The sequence below is a fragment of the Neovison vison genome, chromosome 11 (assembly GCF_020171115.1).
Source record: "Neovison vison isolate M4711 chromosome 11, ASM_NN_V1, whole genome shotgun sequence".
Classification (NCBI taxonomy): Eukaryota; Metazoa; Chordata; class Mammalia; order Carnivora; family Mustelidae; genus Neogale; species Neogale vison.
Window position 1 is genome coordinate 174,371,802 of NC_058101.1, and position 19,294 is coordinate 174,391,095.

A 19,294-nucleotide genomic window follows, 5' to 3' on the forward strand; every position below is an offset into this window, starting at 1 on the left:
AGGATCACAGTTGCCTGGGGTCAGGTCCGGCGGCCAAATCAGAATTAAGTCTCCCAAACAGTTGTGATGGGCAGCCTAGCAGCCCAGTCAACTCAGAGGTGTAAGATCCCTTTTTCCGGTTTTTAGTCTAAACTTATAGAAAAATAATCTCCACAGCCTGTGTAAGGTCTTTCGTGCATTAGCCTACCTCCTGTACACTACAGAGAACATGGCTCAGAGCAGCCTGTTCCCCAGGAACATAACAGCCGCATGGGGAGAGGCAAGCTCTGTGTGAGAGGGGGGCCCTCCCCAAGTTCTGGGTCCAGCTCTCCAACTAGAAGCTGAGGAGAAGGTCAGCGAAGGGCCCCTCTTTTCTCCCACCTGCCACAGTGGGACCACAGCGTGCTGAGACTGCCAAGGAGCCCACAGCCTGCTCAGGAAAGGCTTTGGAACTGCCCGGCAGAGGAGGGACAGAAGTCCGTCTGCCTGACAGTCCCTAATGTCCTGTCATTTTACATGTTCAGACCAGGGGCATGCTGGTTTCCACTTTAAAAAACAAAAACAAGAACTGCCCATACAAAAACAACAGAGTATTCCCCACAGCTTCCCTGTTTGTAAAGTGGAAGATGGCCCCCAGTAGAGCCTTGCATGTTGTAAAAATTCATTAGAAAGAAAGGCATATGGGTGTCCCAGCATCAAATAATGACTGTGCACCAACCAAATGCCTGCCAAGGGGACCCACCACTGAATCAACAGCCATCTCAGTCATCAGAGCTTTCCAATCCAGCTGCCGAGCCAGACAGAACATGGCCCTGGCTCCAGCAGAGGCACACATGATTCCTGGGAGGAGTTAGATGGAAGAACAGAGGGAATCAGGAAAGGCTGCTCAGAGGCAGAGGTGGGAAGAGCACAGGCACAGCAGGGGCAGGCTCCACTCCCCCACCACACCCCACCTCCCCCCACCCAGTCTCCTGGCAGGCTCCCACTCCCAGGCTCTCAGGCCAGGGGCAGAGATTCACATCCCCACCCCCCACCACCCTGGGCCAAAGCCCAGCCTCCCCACTTACCCATCCCAGCTCAGAGGAAGGAAGAGAAGCATCCACACTCAGACTCCATACTCCTCCGCTGGCTTGGGTGCTGCACATAAAGGGGTCTGGGCACCCCAGGACAGTGCCTCCTGAGCCTGGCCTCCTCACCCTCAGGGGAGCAGCGCAGGAGCTGTAACTTCCAGCTGCCTCTGGAGCCTCCGGGGGCCCCAGATACCCTCCTTTCCCTAGATGCTGTGCTTGGGGGACCAGGAGCAAGTAGACCCTCTGAGAAGGAACAGAGCTTCCAGCGCTCATCCTCTCTCTCTCTTCTCTCTCTCTCTCCTCCCTCCCTCTTCCCCCCCCCCTCACACACACACACACACACACACCCTGGCTGATTTTACAGTCAATCTTTCAAAGTGCAATTTGTCTTGGAAAAGCCAATGCGAGGCCTGTGTGGGTTTCGACCAATGGCGCCGCGCCTCTCACAGCTCAGCCAGTCTCGGGTCTGTATTCTAATGGGCCATATCTTTATCAGGGAAATGTTGCTTCCCTGAACTTAAAACTTCTCATGGAGGGTCCCCAGACTTACAGGCAGAGGAGGGGTCTGAGCTGAGGCTTGGGGAGCCACCCTTCTCCAGTAGGGACAGGGACAGAGCCAAGGGGTGCCGGCGGCGAGGCCTCTCACCTGCTCCAGGAGCACCTGACTTCCGAGTTGCTGACGTAGGTGCTGGTCCCCCGGGCCAGGGCCGGGCCGGATGCCTTAGGTAGGAGGGCAGTCTGGGGATCGGGCCGCTTTTGACCCTCCAAACCTGCCATGGGCTTCTGGGTCAGAGCTCGGGGTCTCTGGCTTTAGGGGGCCTGGATTTGGGCTTCTGACCTTCCCTCACCCTGACCCGAGGATCATGGAGTCCAACCTGCAGGGGACGTTCCTGCTGAACAACACGCCACTGGCTCAGTTCTCGGAGATGAAGGCCCCCGTGTGCCAGTACTCCGTGCAGAACTCCTTCTACAAGCTCAGCCCTCCGGGTCTGGGCCCCCAGCTGGCCGCTGGCACCCCCCACGGGATCACGGACATCCTGAGCAGGCCCGTGGCCACACCGAACAGCAGCCTCCTCTCCAGCTACCCCCACGTGGCAGGCTTTGGTGGACTCAGCTCCCAGGGGGTCTACTATGGACCCCAGGTGGGGAATTTTCCCAAGGCTGGCAATGAGTACCCCACCCGGACCCGGAACTGCTGGGCGGACACGGGCCAGGACTGGCGAGGCGGGAGGCAGTGCAGCAACAGTGAGTACAGGGCAAGGCTCCGTACCCCCCACCCTGGCCCCCAGGTCCTCCCCACCCCCACCCCCCACAGGATCTGGGGAGGAGGCGTGGGAAGCGAAGGGAAGGCTCCCAGGGCAGTCCTTACCTGCCATCCACCTCTCCTCAGCCACCTGGATCCATGGCTCACGGGGGCACATGACTGAATTCTCCCCTCCCGGGCCCACCCCAGCTCTTCCTGGACAGGTGTCTTGCCCCTCACTCCCCACCCTTACCAGCGGCCACCTCAGCTGCTTTCCCTGAAAACCCGGGGGTCTCCTGGGCTGGAGAAGACCACATAACCCACATTTGCCCTATGTAGGGTCCACCTGGCCGCCCAGGTTCCTTCTCCTGTCACATCTTCATCCAAAGTGGGCCAATGCTGTTCCCTGTGAGAAGCGGCCCCAGCGTCACCTTCCCAGAGAGCCCATTCCTGCCCTGACACCATTCAGGGCCACGGCATGCACGGCGACTCCATCTTGGTCCTGCCCGCCATCAAGGGGGCAGCTTCCCACCATCCTCCTCGGGGCTTATGGCAGCAGGAGCAGTGATGACCGCCCAGCCTCCACGAGCAGCTACCGAGTCCAGTCAGACTTGGTCCTAGCTGTTGGAGAGGGGGGGTGTCACCCTACCCTACCTTGCCCAAATCTGTTTTCAGAGATTGGGTGTGGGCACCCCAGGGCTCCAGGCAGGGCCCAGAGATGGTGGCAGGTCATGCACAGGCAGGTGAGGCTCACCTGGGAGGCAGGGAAGTGACAGGAATTGCAGGAGTCATCCCCGTGCCAGGGAGGCCCAGCCAGGAGCAGGCCGGGGCAGAGGCGGAGGGAACTTCTGCTTCTTTCTGACCTCAGGGCTGCCCCACTGCAATAGGGGCAGTCCCTATTTGGGGTTTCCCACCAAGGAAACCCCAAATCACGCCTGCCTCCCCATCTGCTGTGCTGCTCAGGGTGGTCACACTGCCTGACAGCACACCCCTCACTCAGCCTGAAGCATGGCGGGTTCCACGCAGGTGAAGACCTCCTCTCTGAGAACTGCTTTTGGGCTGCTCTGGGCCTTGGTCTCTCTCACCTCCATCTCCCCCTCCCCCCACCACAAACACTCTCCCCACACTCCTACTCTTCAATCCCAAGTGCACGGCCACACACAGGAAAATATCTAAGTCAGTGGTTGAATTGACACAAAGGGACAGAGGACTGCAGAGGACAGTCTTTTGGGAAGGTTCTGCCCCAACCAGTGCCTCAGTTTCCTTCTCTGTAACATGAGGAGACAGAACATGAGCTGCTGGGCTGCACAGAACAAGGCCCAACAGGTGGGCCTTCGGCCTCCCGGGAGCCCTGCTGCCCTCCAGCCCTGCTCCTGCCTGAGCAGCTGTCCTAGCCAAGCAAGAGGCCGGGTCCTAGTTCTTTGTGGTTAGGGTCACATGACCTCTAGGCCTGGTGACAAGGGAGTACAGTAATTTGGGGCCTAAAGCTCTGATTTTGCCAGGAACCTGGAAAATGGGACCCCAAGAACAAGGGATTAGGCAGGGAAGGAATTCCCAGATCCCCTGGGGCCCTGACTGTTGGTGGAAGGTCCCTAGTCTGTGTCTTGGTGAGAAAACTGAGAAGATCGAGAAGAGCCTCCTGGTGTTGCCCCTGGAGAGAAGGCAGCATCACTGAGTAGGAAAAACATTACAGAGTGAAGGAGCCCAGGGCAGGCTTCAAGCACCGTCTCCCCCTAAATAGCTCTTATCTGGGCCAGGTGCCCTCTCGGGGGTCCCTGTCCATCCAGACAGGGCAGAGATCACGGTCACTATTGTCCGAACGCCAGGAATGCTGCTTGTTAGCGGTGTCACAATGCCCCCACAATCTCAGTGGCTTCTCTGTAGGAGGGAGCTGGCCCCGTGGGAAATGCAGGATAGGCTGGTACTCTATTCATCCTGCTAACCACACGCTTTCCTCCTCCTGCCAGCCCCAGATCCCCTGAGCGACAGCATCCACAAGAAAAAGCACACCCGGCCCACCTTCACGGGCCACCAGATCTTTGCCCTGGAGAAGACCTTTGAGCAGACCAAGTACTTGGCTGGCCCTGAGAGGGCACGGCTGGCATACTCACTGGGGATGACTGAGTCACAGGTCAAGGTGAGTTTCTGCAGGAGAAGGTGTCTGCCCTACAGGGAGCAGCCAGCCAGTGGAGGAAAGGCAGCTTTGCTCTCTGGTGGTGGTGGTAGGGGTAAGAGGGGTGACTCTGGCTCTCAGTGGGAAGCTGTCCTGCTGTCTGGGCACGGCCTGCCCACCTCGCCCCAGAGATGGCAATAATGTCCATAATCCAAAAGATGGCTGTCAGTACTGCTATCTATCTGTTGGGAGAACTTTGAGTTCAGGAGCTCATTTAAAGCCTCCCAGCAACCTGGAGGTGGGGAGTCTTACCGCTCAGGGTCACCTGGCTGGTAAGTGCAGAGCTGGGGCTCAAAGCCAGATCTGTGCAACATCCACCTAATGCTTTCCCCACCTCTGCACGGTGTTGGCCAGAAATTTTGAGGGCTGGTGGCAGCTTCTGCCCCGTATCAGGAGTCAGTCTCGGGGCCATGTTGGAACTGAATTTATAGGCTTGTTGCACCAGCAGGCGGGAGGGGCCAGCCTTGGTTTGCCAATAAGGTGAAGATAACACCTCTGTCCAGGTCCATCCAAATGAAGCTCGGATGGGGTGTGGGGGGGTAGGCAGCCTCCATGCCACAGGCAAGGGCGACGGCCACGGAGCCTGAAATCAGTGACGGGGCTTCTCCCTCCAGGCTCCCAGACGCCATCGTGATGCTAGATCTCTCCTGAGACACTTTGGGTGGGCGGCCTCCCAAAAGAACGCTATGACCGAACTGCCCAGCTCTGTGACATGGTGACAGGTTCAAGTGTAGAAGATGGAAACACAAGGGCGGGTTGGGACCACCTCTGGGCAGGGCCAGCATCACCAGCCACCTGCCCCCGCAGACTTCGGATCTGCTGAATGTGAGTGGAAGGAAGGCAGGGCCCCCTTCCATACTTTTCTGTTTCTTTAGGTACTTTTCTGCATTCTTCAACTATCTTAAGCAATGAAAATACGTTACTTTTATAATTAGGGGAAATTACTCATGAAGTTCAGGGAAGGTCCATGGAGCTGAAGAAGGGACGACCCTTGAGCACCTACTGAAGGCCCCCACCTGGGCATTCCGGCATCTGCCATCCCAGTGCCCCGGGTGGCAAAAGAGAAGAGGGTCTGGCTAAGCAGAAAGGGCTGCGGCACTGACCCGCGTTCGTTGCCACCTTCCGCCGCACAAACGGCGTGAATATTACCACCTGGTCTATCACTGAGCCATTTATTTTACTATAAAAGTAAGGATCGACGGTCCTTGCCGCCCGGTGGGGTCACCCTCCTAAAAAGGGTCCCCGCGTGCGCTGTGGGCGCACCATCCTCAGCCTCCTTCTCCACCCAGGTGTGGTTCCAGAACCGAAGGACCAAGTGGCGGAAGAAGAGCGCCCTGGAGCCGTCGTCCTCCACGCCCCGGGCCCCGGGCGGCGCGGGAGCGGGCGGGGAGCGCGCCGCCTCGGAGAACGAGGACGACGAGTACAACAAGCCGCTGGACCCCGACTCAGACGACGAGAAGATCCGGCTGCTGCTCCGCAAGCACCGTGCCGCCTTCTCGGTGCTCAGCTTGGGCGCCCACAGCGTCTGACGCCCGCCCCCATCCCCCCCTCCCCCGTCCCGGTCCCCGTCCCGGTCCCTGTGCCCCGGCTGCAGCCCCTCCGCTGCCCCGCACGGGGCTCCGCGCGCCCCCCGCCCCCCACGGAGGAGAAGGAGGAGGTGGAAGCGGAGGCTGGGGGAGGGCGAGAGGGAGGAGGCCAAGGGGCGCAGGCCGGGGCGGCGGCGGTGGGGCCAGCCCCGCTGAGGGAGGAGGGACCGGGGAGGGAGGTCCAAGCCGCGTAAGACGCGCCACTGGGCCGACGATCCCGCTCCTCTGGGGCCCAGGCCGTGGCCTGCCCGCTCCGCAAACGCGTTGAGTGCACAGGTAGATGCAAATGACCAGGTTCTGCCACCAGGAAAGTGGCTGGGGGGTTCCGGACGTGCCATTGGGATCCAGTTGCTGCAGGGGGCCCACCCCTCGGAGGCAGATGGCCAGGGCAGAGGTCTCCCTTCTGGTCTGGGAACTGAGAACCAGGGTGCTGGGTCCGAGTGGGCTCTTGGCTGACCGCAGAAGAAAAGAGGGCATGTCCAGGTACCCTCCTCCGACCTTGGCCTAGGAGGGATCCCCCTGGAGGGGCCAGAACGAATGACAGAACCCGGGCTGGAGGAAATCCACCTCAGGGAAGGGAAGTGGGTCCCAGCGAAGGAGAAACGCTCCTGACAGCCTAACTCCAGGGTCACAACCACCCCAAGGGCCAAGTCCTCCCGGACCCCTTTCTTCCTCCATTCTGCCCTCAGCAGGGATTCCCCAGAAAGAGACAAGACAGCCCCCCGGCCACGCCACGCTCCGTTGGGCTGAGAAAGAGGGAGGTTGGAGGTAGAGAAAAGATGAGAGAATCTGAGGGGCGGATGCTGCCTCCCCCAGAGCTGCCCACCTAGGGTTCCCTCCGTGCTGATACAATGGACAAGATCACCTGGAGAGAGGGGAGCTTGGCACAGCTGGAAGGGACCTCAGAACCCCCTGCTTTGCCAACTGGGGCCCACATAGGAAAGGGGAGGACCCTGCAGGGATGGGCTGCACCCAGGGCCTGCATGGACTCCTGCTCCAGGCCTTTCCTTTCCTTAGACTGCCCGCGGCCTGGCAGTGGGGGTGGTGCAGTGCTGGACACTGGCTGGGTGACATTTTTTAGCCCAGGTGACTCGTAGTGGCCGGCAGGTGGGAGGGGTGAGGGAGGCGGGTGGGGACTGGCTACCAAAAAGGGACGCAGCGTTTGCCCATCTTTACTGGCTTTGACAATATAAAGAATAAAAATAAAAGTCCCAGAAACGTCCCCATGGCTGCTGTGCTTCTGTGAAACTGGCTGAGGAATCCCAGCCATGGGGGCTATGAAGGGCCCTGGCCGGGGGGTGGGGGGTGGCTGCGGTGGGCCCTGACTCCCAGGATGGGTGGGTCTGAGCTTGAGCTCAGGGAGTCTGGAAACCTGGCTTCACACTGGTCAAGTTGAAATCTCATGGCTCAATGCCAGGCACTGTCATAGGTGCTGAGAAACCCAAGAATGGAACAGGGTTCCTGACCTCCAGGAATTCATAGCCTACTGGGGGAAAAGGTCCATTTGGGGAAGTAGGTACCATAAAGAACAGCTGGGGGGAGGGGCAGAATAAAAGCACTAATGTTAATTGAACAACCCCTACTAAATTCTCCCACGTGGAAGGCCTAAATGACCTTACTTGACCTCACAAGGAACTTTAAGAGGTAGGTATTACACTTGTCGCCCAGATGAGGGAACTAGGGCTCTGAAGGTACCTAAGCCAAGTCCCAGAAGTGGGAAGGTGACCAAACTGAGAGCGGATTCCAAGGCTCTCATGTCTTCTTGCTCCAGAAGCAGCTCCTCAAAGCCTTTTCTGTAAAATGAGAGGCAAAACAAGCTGTGATTTCAGAACCTTCCAACTTGAATGATCCTGGCAAACACCAGCATGGCCTGAGTTCCCTTTGCTGTCCCAGGTCCTCCAGTCCGTCCCTTAGGCCCCCAGGGTGGGAGAACTTGGCCCCGGGGTATCAGCCTGGAGTGGGAACAGGGCAGGAGGAAGACTCCAGCTTGTGCCTCTTGGAGACCGAGGCACCAAACTGTCCCCAGAGGACAGGAGTGACAGACAAGAAAACATGGAATGCCTTTAAGCTCTAACCCTCAACCAAACCGATGCCCACACTCAGTGTCCCTGGAGGTGAGGTGGGAGACAAGAAAGAGACGAGAAGACAGCTGGGAAGAACGGAGCGTCATCTCTGGAAACTCCTGGTCACAGGCGGTATTGAGGAGCCCTCCACTGACACGTGGGGCCTGCGGGGAGGTGGGGCGGGGGGATGGAGGGGGCCTCAGCCAGGCTGGGGCAGGTGGGACAGCAGCCTGGGAGCTCCTGGGGAGTCACAACACAGTCCCCCAAGATGAAAAACCTCCATGGGCCCTGGGAGCCGAGTGCGGCCTGGTGTCTCCCCAAGCACTTGGAGGAGAGCATGGAACCTGCGGGCTGGGAGGAGGCTGCTAACATAATCAGGTATAGTCAGGAAGCAGGTATAGAGGAGGAGGCCAGTGACCGCCCCCAAACGGAGCTTGTCTCTGTCTTTTGTAAGTGTATTATAATCCCAACTGCTCTCTTAGAGCTGTGATTCCTGCATGTCTGATTCTAGTCATTTGGGGTCAGTATTAAATTAAGCCTGGGGGAAGTTTTTCCCTGGGGAGACATTTGCTGAGCTAAACAAAATCTTCTCCATTCTCAAAGTTCTGGGACACCTGCCACTGGGACCTCTGGCTCCAAGACTCCACCCTTCCCCCCACCCCCCACCACCTGAGCACAGGCAGAGTTGGTTCCTCCCACCGCACCCACTGCAGGAGAAGAGCCTGAGGTGAATGGCCCAGATTCCTGAGGGTAATTGGAACAAGTCTGGTTCTCTGCAAATGGGCACCTGTGTGCATGTGTGTATGCGTGTGTGCACCTGTGTGCTTGTGTGCTTGTGTGCATGTGCGTGTGCTTGTGTGTTGCTGGGGAGAGCTCAAGGCTATGCCCTTCATCTCTCATACAGAAATCACAAGCCCTAGACATTTTATGCCTGGTTATCAAAGGGATTTCCTATACATCCTGAGTGCAGCAAAAATCCAAGTTATTTTGGCATTCTGTGCTTCTTGTGACTCCTCTCCTGCCGAATGGCAAACTTTTCAGGGATGAGACAAGAGGGAAGAAATCAAAGCCTGTGCTCCCAATAGCTGCAGAGTCCTGCTCTGATGGGCAGCCCAGTAGGCTTAGACAGGCGCAGATTCTGCCACAGGCCCCATTATCGTGGCTGCCAGTGTTAGAAGTACACGAGACACGTCCGAGCTGAGCTGGGTGTGAGTTTGGGCGTGGCAGTGTCTTACCAGATTAAGGATGGCCACATCCTGATGGTGACATTAAAGAGGAGACAGGGTATTGCAAATCCACTTCCAGCAGCCCTTCCCCATTACGCAGGTCCCTCTAGGGGTTGAAGCTGGACACCAGTTGACCCGAGCCCTTTTCCTGCCACACAACATAGAGGACAGTGTTTGGTTCCATCCTGGCTCCACTGCCCTGTGGCCTGGGCTGGTCGCTCTGCCGCAGAGCCTCAGTATACCCATCTCAGAGACAGGAGTAATTACACAGACCTCGAGGGGGCTCGGTCAGATTAGAACTAATGAGACACTACTGGGGTTATGGACTTTGGGGAGGGCATGTGCTATGGTGAGTGCTGTGAAGTGGGTAAACCTGGTGATTCACAGACCTGTACCCCTGGGGCTAAAAATACATTATATGTTTATAAAAAAATTTAAAAATTAAAAAAAAAGAACTAATGAGACACTCGACCGGCTGCATCATTGAAGGACGGCTTTGAGGCTGTGAGTGAGTCCTCCTGTCACCAACTAGTAGCTGGGTCATGTGACCAAGCTAGTTAACCTCTTGAAATTCAGTCTCCTCATCTGTAAAATGGGGCTGACACCGCACTCCGCAAGACAGAGAAGGTGAAAGGAAATCTCTTAGAGTGGGACGCCTGGGTGGCTCAGTTGGTTGGACGACTGCCTTCGGCTCAGGTCATGATCCCGGAGCCCCGGGATCGAGTCCCACATCAGGCTCCCAGCTCCATGGGGAGTCTGCTTCGCTCTCTGACCTTCTCCTTGCTCATGCTCTCTCTCACTGTCTATCTCTCAAATAAATAAATAAATAAAAAATTAAAAAAAAAAAAAGAAATCTCTTAGAGTGAGCTGACCTGCGTGGGCACTGAAATATGAGAATGCTTCTGTTCTCTCCCTCCTCCTCAAGTTCTTGCCCTCAGGGAGTGTCAGAGCCAGATGGTTCTTCCCTGACATGGACCAGCTCCCGCTCCATCAGTGGTTTGGCCCCAGCAGTGTACTGGCTCTCCACGCAGTTGTGGAGGACTGGCATGTCTGACCCGGTTCCTTAACCTGCAAACTGCCTGAGGCTCAGGATCCCCCCAGTAGCTCTGGGTGCTACCAGACGTGGAAGGCTGCCTGTGGCCCGCAGATGTGTTTCTTCAAGGGCAGACTGTGCTTCCGTAGAAATGTCAGCTGGGGCAGTGAGGGGTTCCCACAACTTCCCGGGGCACTTCCGCCTACCTGGGTTCCATGAGGCTGCCTGGTCCACCTTCCCCTGAGGCGTCTGTATCTGTCTCTTCTGCATGGAAGCCTTGCTACTCTGGCACCTGATTTGGGCCCCAGCAGTGGCCTCACCTGGGAACTTACTAGAAACACAGACCCGCAGGCCCCAGCCCAGATCTGCATTTTAACCAGGTCCCCATCCAGCTCCCAGGCTTACCATTTACCATGCGACAGGGGCCAGCGGGGGTCTGGCTGTGTGAATGTATGTGGGTAACCCTTCTCCTCTCAGAGCAGAATCTGGCCTCAATAAAACATTGTTCACCTGATACCACTGAGCATAAGGACAGTCATAGTGTTTGTGACCACAGAAACATTTTTAAGTCTCGAGGACAAGAAAGCACCTACCTGTACTGCTCTCCCAGGTGGCCAGAAGCCCTGGGGTACAAGACCAGAGGAAGAGGCCCAGAGCCTAGATGCAGGGTAGCTCAAGTGTGTGCAACAGCCCGCAAGGACAAAGAGGAAGCCCAGTGCATAGCCCTCTCCGGGCGTTTGGTAACCGGACTGAAAACCTGACATAGGTCAGAGATTGAAGACAGTACTGTGATTAGTGTTCACAATGATGTCCCAGAGATTGTCTCAGAAAGATTAAACCCTGTCCTTTGTCCTCTGTGTAAGGTGCCGGAAGAGCGTACTTTAGAAAGCTTTTCACCGGGAAATTATTTTGCTTAGAACAATTAACTCTCTGATGATGCTTGGATAAACGAAATGGTATCAAATAAAAGAAATGTGCTATTCTATCAGATCATGTCTTTTCAACCTGGTTCAGAGGAATGATTGGGAATTTATGGAGGAATTTAGTACAAACCTGTGGTGGGAAGGACTTCCGTCATTCTGGAGGCATAGGTCATGGGAATGAGGCTAAGGGAACCCCTCTGATCACCTTGACTCCAGGCCAAGAGCTCTGGCATCAGGCCAGAATGCCAAAGAGGCATTCATCTGTTCCTTATATGGCACAAGAAGAATCCAGCACCTTTATGAAAGTGACTTCTGGGGCGCCTGGGTGGCTCAGTGGGTTAAGCCGCTGCCTTCGGCTCAGGTCATGATCTCAGGGTCCTGGGATCGAGTCCCACATCGGGCTCTCTGCTCGGCGGGGAGCCTGCTTCCTCCTCTCTCTCTCTCTGCCTGCCTCTCTGCCTACTTGTGATCTCTCTCTCTGTCAAATAAATAAATAAAATTAAAAAAAAAAAAAAAAAGAAAGTGACTTCTTCCAAATGCTTTACTCACACCCACTCATTTGTCTTCCAAAAGCCATATAGGATTTAGTGTCCCCATTTTCCAGATGAAGAAACTGAGGTAGAGAAATGAACTGAAATGAGTCTGACTCCAAGTCCATGGATATACAGTACTGATTCTGCTCGACTTCAAAGTCACGCTGTCCACTCACTGCACCGATCGCATCTACCACGTCTCCTTGCTTTTCACACACATTCATTAAATACTCACGGGGCCCTGCCTGGTTCCATAGGCTTCTCTTATTTCATTTTCAGAAACATCCCACATAAAATAAGCACCAATATGATACCCATTTTATAGCCAAAGACACTGGGACACAGGTTAAGTAACCTGCCCTATGTCACACAGCTCAACCAATCTGACTTTGGAGCTTCTGCTTCTAACTATCATAAAAGGGGAAAGAGAGAGGAACCATTTGAATGAGGGCTGGACTATGAACTGTTTAAAAAGAAAATCAGGATTATATGTGTCAATAAATTAAAATCCATGCTGTCAACATCTGGGGTCTGCTTTCTGCCTGGCACTGTGCTTGTTCCTGGGCATCTGATCAGAGGACAAGCTGCGTACCCTCCTGATGATCACAGTCTAGAAGGAGACCAGCTGCCAAGAAAGAACAGGAACACAATACTATTGGTGCTGTAAGGAATGTCTTCACAAGGAACAGAGGAATCCCCGGGAGGAAGTGGTTAAGGATTAGAGAGGCCTTAATGAATGGCAATGTCCATTAACAAAAACGCAGTTCCCTGTGGTTCCATGCGATACCACATCTCAACAAAAGCATTATATCCTGGGGCGCCTGGGTGGCTCAGTGGGTTAAGCCACTGCCTTCGGCTCGGGTCATGATCTCAGGGTCCTGGGATCGAGTCCCGCGTCGGGCTCTCTGCTCAGCAGGGAGCCTGCTTCCCTTCCTCTCTCTCTCTCTGCCTGCCTCTCTGCCTACTTGTGATCTCTCTCTCTCTCTCTGTCAAATAAATAAATAAATAAAAATCTAAAAAAAAAAAAAAGCATTATATCCTGTGTCGTATAAGAAGGAGCACTATAGAATAAAGGCAACTTTCATTAATAAGAATCCGTGTCTATGTGACTTCACCATTAGACTTTATAGGATTTGCTGGTTGCCTGGGTGGCTCAGTTGTTAAGCCTCTGCCTTCAGCTCAGGTCATGATCCCAGGGTCCTGGGATGGAGCCCCCTATCGGGCTCCTTGCTCGGTGGGAAGCCTGCTTTCTCCCTCTCCCTCTGCTGCTCCCCCTGCTTGTGTTCCCTCTCTCACTGCGTCTCTGTCAAATCAATAAATAATCTAAAAAAAAAAAAAAAGGATTTACAGAATTTGTATGAAAAGCGATGCCTGAAAGCTCCTATGAAACGGCCATACCATCCTCACTACGGCCTTCCGTACCCTTCCACAACATGCTTTCATTCGATTCTCCAATAGACTGGCCATCGGATGTTGGCCCCAGTTTGCGTATGAGGAAACTGATTATCTATGCAAGTTCAAAACTTCCTGTCTTTGAAGTCCGGGCTACGTCTCCTCCGCAGACATGTAGAGACCTGAAAGGTACAGAGGACAGGAGAGGACCGGATCAAGTTCTCTAATCAAAGACACACGGATCAAACGCGGTGCAGCGCACCCGACTCCACTTTTCTCGACCTGGTCTCTGCTGCTTTGCCATTGACCGCAGGTGGCTCTGGAAGGAGCAGAGACGCCACAGCCGGAGGGGATGTTCAGAGGCCGTTGCCCCGGTTCGCCCGACCCGTGATTTCTCCGGCATACGGATTCCCAGGGCCCCTCGGATCGGCGGGCTCCGTTGGGCAAGCGGGACAGGGCCCCAGGGCACCGGAGAGGACAAATTTGGCTAATAGTGACTTCAGAAGCCCGACTCGATGTAAACCCACAGTTCTGGCTCTCCCGGCCGGGCTCGGAGTTGTTCACAAGGGCCTGGATCGGGTTCCGTAGGGTTTCCTTCTTCCGCGCCTGACCAAGATTCTAACAGGGAAGGCAGCCGCGACGGAAGCAAAGCAGCAAGGGCTGTGGGTCTCCCTCCCAGTGAGGGAGGGCGAGACGGCGGGACGCTCGGGGCCTCCCGCTGCCCAGTCAGCCCTGTGGCTGTGATGCTTGCGAGAAGGTCCTTCAAGGGCTCCGGGGAGAGACCCTGCTGCAGACGCGCTAAAGCCCTGCCGCTGTGTCTTGGAAAAGAAAGTGACGCCGGCTTTGCCGGTCCCACACGGCTTCCGCTGGGGCCACCACGCGCCCGGGGGAAGGAGCCAGCACCAGCGGGGTCGTCGGCAACGTGCGGGGTCACTGTGAAGTACTGTGCCTTGCTCAGGAAATGGCAGCGTCTACACTCGCTGAGAGTTGTCAAAGCACGCAGCGCACGTCTGCAGCTTGGGCTGGCCTGGCCCCGACCCTTGCCTTCGCTACCGCCACCCTCATTTTCCTCGCGGTGGAAAAACAACCCTCCCGCCTCTTTCGATTGACTGAGTTTGGGCGGGCTGACCCCACCCCCAGGATGCATGAGTGACACCGTCCTGAGCCAAACAACGGAGACCACCTCTCCGGTCACGTGCTAGGTTGGCTCTGGGATTGGTTTGGGGCTCAGCTGTAGCCAATGAGCAAAGACCGAGGTTGTGCTCAGGGCTCCCCGTCCTACCTCTCCACGGGGCGCGCTTCCGGGTGCCGCGCCGCCTGGCCGCCTGGAGGCTGCGCCCGCCCGAGCAGGGAGCCAAGCCCGGAGAAGCCCGCCTGGAGACGGAGGGAGAGCAGGGTTGCACGAGGGCCGCCGTTTCAGGCCAAACTCCTCCGGGCCCAGTGCGGCCCCAGCCCTTTCAGGACATAATACCCTTTTGTCTTGAGGCTGGTCGAATTGGGTTTCTGTCATTTATAACAGAAAGTACACGAACCACCCTGTTGTTTTCTTGCAGGCTGGTCCTTCCCGGGGCCTGCACCTGGGGTACACGGACAGAGGGGGCCGCCCTGCGAGAATTCCCCAGCGTCCCTTCCTTCCCACCCACACCGACCGCTGGCGGCTCCCCTCTTCCTCTCTTGACTCCCGGCTGCGCCCTCAGCTCAGATGGCCAGGCTGGAGGGACTGGACCCTCCTTAGTGACAGGACGGGGCTGCATTAAGCGATTCCTCCCCTCCTCGGTGTTGGTCAGTTCTGAGCCCTGCTCAGATTCCTGACGAGAGCAGCCCGAGCTCTCATGGGGATGACACTTGAGCTCCTCAAGACTCTGCGGCCGCGCTGCCTTGGCAGAGCTGGCTGGTCTACCCGAGCGGCCGGCACTGTGAGGAAATCCCTCTGCAGACCGTTCCTCCCCATAGTGCATGGATTTGCAGCAGCCGGGACCGGAGGGCCTCGGTGCCTCCACAGCCTGCCACCACCGTCTCCACCCCATCCACCTGGCTGTCCTGCCCAAGAAGGGTCAAGACGTCGGGCTCCTTCTTGCCCTATTTAGGCTGTGCTGAGGCTGCAGAGTCGCAAACAGAAGTGGCTCAGATCGGGTCTAGTGACCGTGCCAGTTACAGGAGTCCGCTTTCCTGGACATCCTCCCTTGTCCTTACCCTCATCCACCAGTGGTGACTCTTTAGAAGCTGACCTGGCCAATCGCATCTGTTGTTCTTCAGGCCCTGACCTTTGACACCCTCCCGCCCCCCAGTGATGGCCCTCCCTCATCCCAGCGCAGATGGGACAAGGACCCCGGGGAGAGCTTCAGGTGATAGGTGGGGGACGGCCAACCACAGCCCAGTGTTGGGGTGTTGAGAAGATCTCCTTGTCAGTAATAACCCCATGGGGGCAGGACCCAAAGAGCTCACATTCTTTGAGCTCACATTCTTTAACCAATAATGCTTTCATCCTTGTTTCTTCCAGGAAAGGCCCCAGAGCCTGAACAGGGACGACAAGGACTTTGGAAGTGGGGGGAGAGGCTGGCTCTCCTCGGTGTAGAGCCGTTTGCCAGCCTCTTCCTCCCAGAAGTCATGCCATTCAGAAACCCCTCATTAGGGCCTCTCTGAGCAGGCAAACAAACATCATTAATCTTGGCCAAGTGAGTGAAAGCACACTCACCTGTCCAAGCAAGAGAATTAATGTTGTGTCAATAGGAAATGAGTATTTACCTCTGGCCTTTACGTCTTCCCTTTGCTACAAAAAGCCCGGGGTGTACCTGCCCAAATGCAGGACCAAAGTCAGAGGAAAGAAAAAGAAAACCCCACAGCCCAGGGGCTGGCCTGGGACCAGGCTTGATGGGAGGCCAGGTGACAGAAGAAGCCTGGCTGGGAGTTCTCTGGTGCCGGGAAACTGTGGGAGATGTTGCCAGCCTCAGACAAGGTGAGTGGTGACCACAGTACCTTGGGGCCAGAGATTCTCACTGGAGTGTGAGCCTTAAGGAGACCGGCACCCCTCACCCTGCACGGACAGACATGGCCTCGGGTGACTGTTTTGTTTCCAGTACACATGGCTATGATCTCTCATGCCAGGCAGTCAGCGTTGTAGCTGCACAGGCTGAATGGGACCTACATTACTGGTCCAGGAGCTGCTGTTTACTGAATACCTACTAAGTGCCAGATACTGTGTGTGGTGACTGACAGTGATTCTTTAAGAATCCTGCAAAAAGGTACCCTGCCTTTGTCTCAGAGATGATACTGCAGGCCAGAAAATCCAATAGGTTTGCCTCAAGGCCACATAGAGGCAAGAGGTGGATTTGAGCCCAGGTCTGACCCTGAAGGCAGTGTTTCCCCTCAAGTAATGGTCACACACACTTTCACACCAGGAAGGATCCGCCCTCTGTGGGTGAGGTCAAGTGTAAAGACAGGAAGTCTCTGAGGAAGCCTTTGGGGTCATTCTGTGTTCCTCCTATCCCCAGGAATGCCTCACTGTTGAGGGGTGGTGGGCCAGGGAGAGGCTGGGCTGGGCCGGCCAAGTTGAGAGTGCAAGGGTGTGTGCGTGCCTGTGTGCCCCAGGAAAAGAAACCAAACAAGCCGATAAGATCTCTCGTTTCCAGAGCAAAGCGCCAATTAAACACAGGGCAGATGTGAGCAAATAAAGCTGTGGCGTCCAGAGAGAAAATCAATACTAGATTATATGCCTGGCCCAATCATATACCAATTAATACAGAGTGGGTGGGGCTGGGTGCTGGGGGAGATAAGTCTGGCCGGCATGCAGGGGCTGACCGTGCCTGCCCCCAGAGTCCCGGCAACTTGGGGCTCCTGCCCTATTCCTCCTCAGGTGGGGGCTGCCAGCTGAGGTTCTGAGGGGCCTCGCCCAAAGGTTCTGGGGGGGGGTGCAGTGAGGGGGTGGGGTGGGAACAGCGGCCTTTAGTCCTGGGAGCAGAAGGAAGGAAGAAGGGCCTGGAGATGCTTTGGGAGGGCGGCACCCACTGGGAAGGCCCAGACAGCTCAGAGCGTGTGCTTGGGCTGCTGGATGTTTCGTTTGCCACATAAAAAGTAAGGCGCTTGCGGGGCACCTGGGTGGCTCAGTGGGTTAAGCCCCTGCCTTCGGCTCAGGTCATGATCCCAGGGTCCTGGGATCGAGTCCCACATCGGGCTCTCTGCTCAGCAGGGGGCCTGCATCCCTCTCTCTCTCTGTCTGCCTCTCTGCCTACTTGTGATCTCTCTCTCTGTCAAATAAATAAATAAATAAAATTAAAAAAAAAAAAAGTAAGGCGCTTGCATCTGGAGAGTGATAGAAAGTCAGGCAAAAATGGCAACACCAGAAACCAAATTTCTACCCCCCAAGAAATGATACTGGAGCCCCTGGTTATTCCGTCCATGTTTTTATTTAATTCAGAAAGTACAGTCAAGCAGTTAATACTTTTCAAGAGAGGCGATAAAAGATAAATGGCCAAGGGTTTGCAACACAGGGCCAGGTGACCGTGGGGATGGAGCTGTCCCGAACATTCTGTGGAAAGGCTTCAGGTTCATTGCCAGAATGCAAGGGACAAGACAGTGTGACACACAGCCACCTGCCAACAGAGTTCTCCAAGTTTAGCAGGCCCCCTGCCCCAGGGCGGTGGCTTTGGCAACATCAGAAGGACACATCAAAGGTGCCGATGTCCCAGGGAGAGGAAATCTGGCTGTAGGCTGGGTGCCCCGCTGCAGGGACAGTTACAGACCATGAATTCCTGCCCTTGTGGGGGTCAGGACACTTGGTCGCAGAGCCAGTGCATCCTTCCACCAAAATTGCCCAGCACTTTTGGGAAAGGAGACCCAGCTGTGTGCGAAACAGAAAAAAAATGTGGAAGGAAAGGTGGCAAATCAGTGCGAAAAAGGGCACCTGCTTCCATTTCGCCCATGGAAGCCTCTCTGGCCGGTTCCCTCTTGTTACCCTGAATACTCCCAGACGCAGGCCCGCAAGGCAGAAAGTCCTCTGCAGGTGGGAGCCCTGGGGGCCAAGGACTGTTGCATGCCCAAGAAAAACGAAATTTGCTAGCCGAATATTTTTTAGACATTTTGCAAGATGCACGGCCTCCCTGACAATTTTTAATGTACTAACTGCCTGGTCCAGTGAGCTGATTAATTGGTGCTGGAGAGATCAATAAAAAACAGAAAATTAAAACAATTTTAAAGTGATTAAGTAGTTTAACACCTGTCTCCCGTCACGTCAGCGCAGGAAGAAAAATAAAGCAGGTGTCGAAGGGGCCTCCTGAAGCAAGAGAAAACAGCGCCTGCCTCGCAGGAATGACAAATCACGGCTGGTGGATCAATCTGAGTGCAGGCGGTCCTTCTCCAAGCCCGGTGCAGCAGCGGTGGGAACTAGAGACCCCGGGAGGCTGGGCACCTCCCCCGGCCGCTCGCTCCTTCAGAACCACTCCTTAGCGAGGAAAACAGGGCAGAAGGGAGCATGGGGAGCCGAGGACCATCTAGGCCTGGAACTCTGGATGGGATGAGATGGGAAGGCACCTGCTAACCTTCTCCTGACCTCACTTCCAGCCAGTCAGAGCTGAGTCTGTGCTATATGGAGGGGTTCAAAGGCAATGCATATGCATTTGGGGAGCTGTGGGGTCGAGGGAGGGAAACCCGTGGTCATAGCTCTCTAGGATTACCAAATCCTCCAATCTGGAAGCTTCAGGTCTCCCCCACTTCCTCTCTCCCAGCCTCCACTCCCCCCAGGCCTCTACTGCGCCTGGCTCTATCCACAAGTGTGCAGCCATGTTATGATGGCTCAGAAGCCCCTTGTGGCTCCTCTGTGCCAGCCTCACACCCGCGCCCCCCAGCCAGCAGCTGCGGTGGAAGCTGCCCAGCAGCGAGTCACCCTGGGTTGGAGTTTAATGTACTGGATTCTGCATCACTGGAAGTAAACTCATGGACCTCAAGAAGCCCTAAGATGATTCTTCCCCAACTTCCCCACCAGAGTCCTTAAAACAGAGTCCAAAGAACATGGACACGAAAAGTGAAGTGAGGGGCAATTAACAAAGGCTAACCCCTAAGTGATACATTTCACAGGTCT

General features: G+C 55.8%; 1 protein-coding gene across 1 annotated transcript; it reads left to right on the top strand.

The window, feature by feature from the left end:
* Positions 1–1,912: 1,912 nt before the first annotated feature.
* On the top strand, positions 1,913–5,994 carry NKX6-3 (NK6 homeobox 3). The gene is made up of 3 exons (XM_044268188.1): positions 1,913–2,294; positions 4,260–4,429; positions 5,755–5,994. Exons 1-3 carry the CDS (start codon positions 1,913–1,915, stop codon positions 5,992–5,994), a joined length of 792 nt encoding a protein of 263 aa, XP_044124123.1.
* The last annotated feature ends 13,300 nt before the right edge of the window (positions 5,995–19,294 follow it).

What these genes read in the sequence shown, in the direction of transcription:
- NKX6-3 (XM_044268188.1), top strand. Translation starts at nt 1,913, where the DNA reads ATGGAGTCCAACCTGCAGGGGACGTTCCTGCTGAACAACACGCCACTG. An exon ending in CGGGAGGCAGTGCAGCAACA is followed by an intron (nt 2,295 to 4,259) that starts GTGAGTACAGGG and finishes TCCTCCTGCCAG; the next exon opens with CCCCAGATCCCCTGAGCGAC. An exon ending in TGACTGAGTCACAGGTCAAG is followed by an intron (nt 4,430 to 5,754) that starts GTGAGTTTCTGC and finishes TTCTCCACCCAG; the next exon opens with GTGTGGTTCCAGAACCGAAG.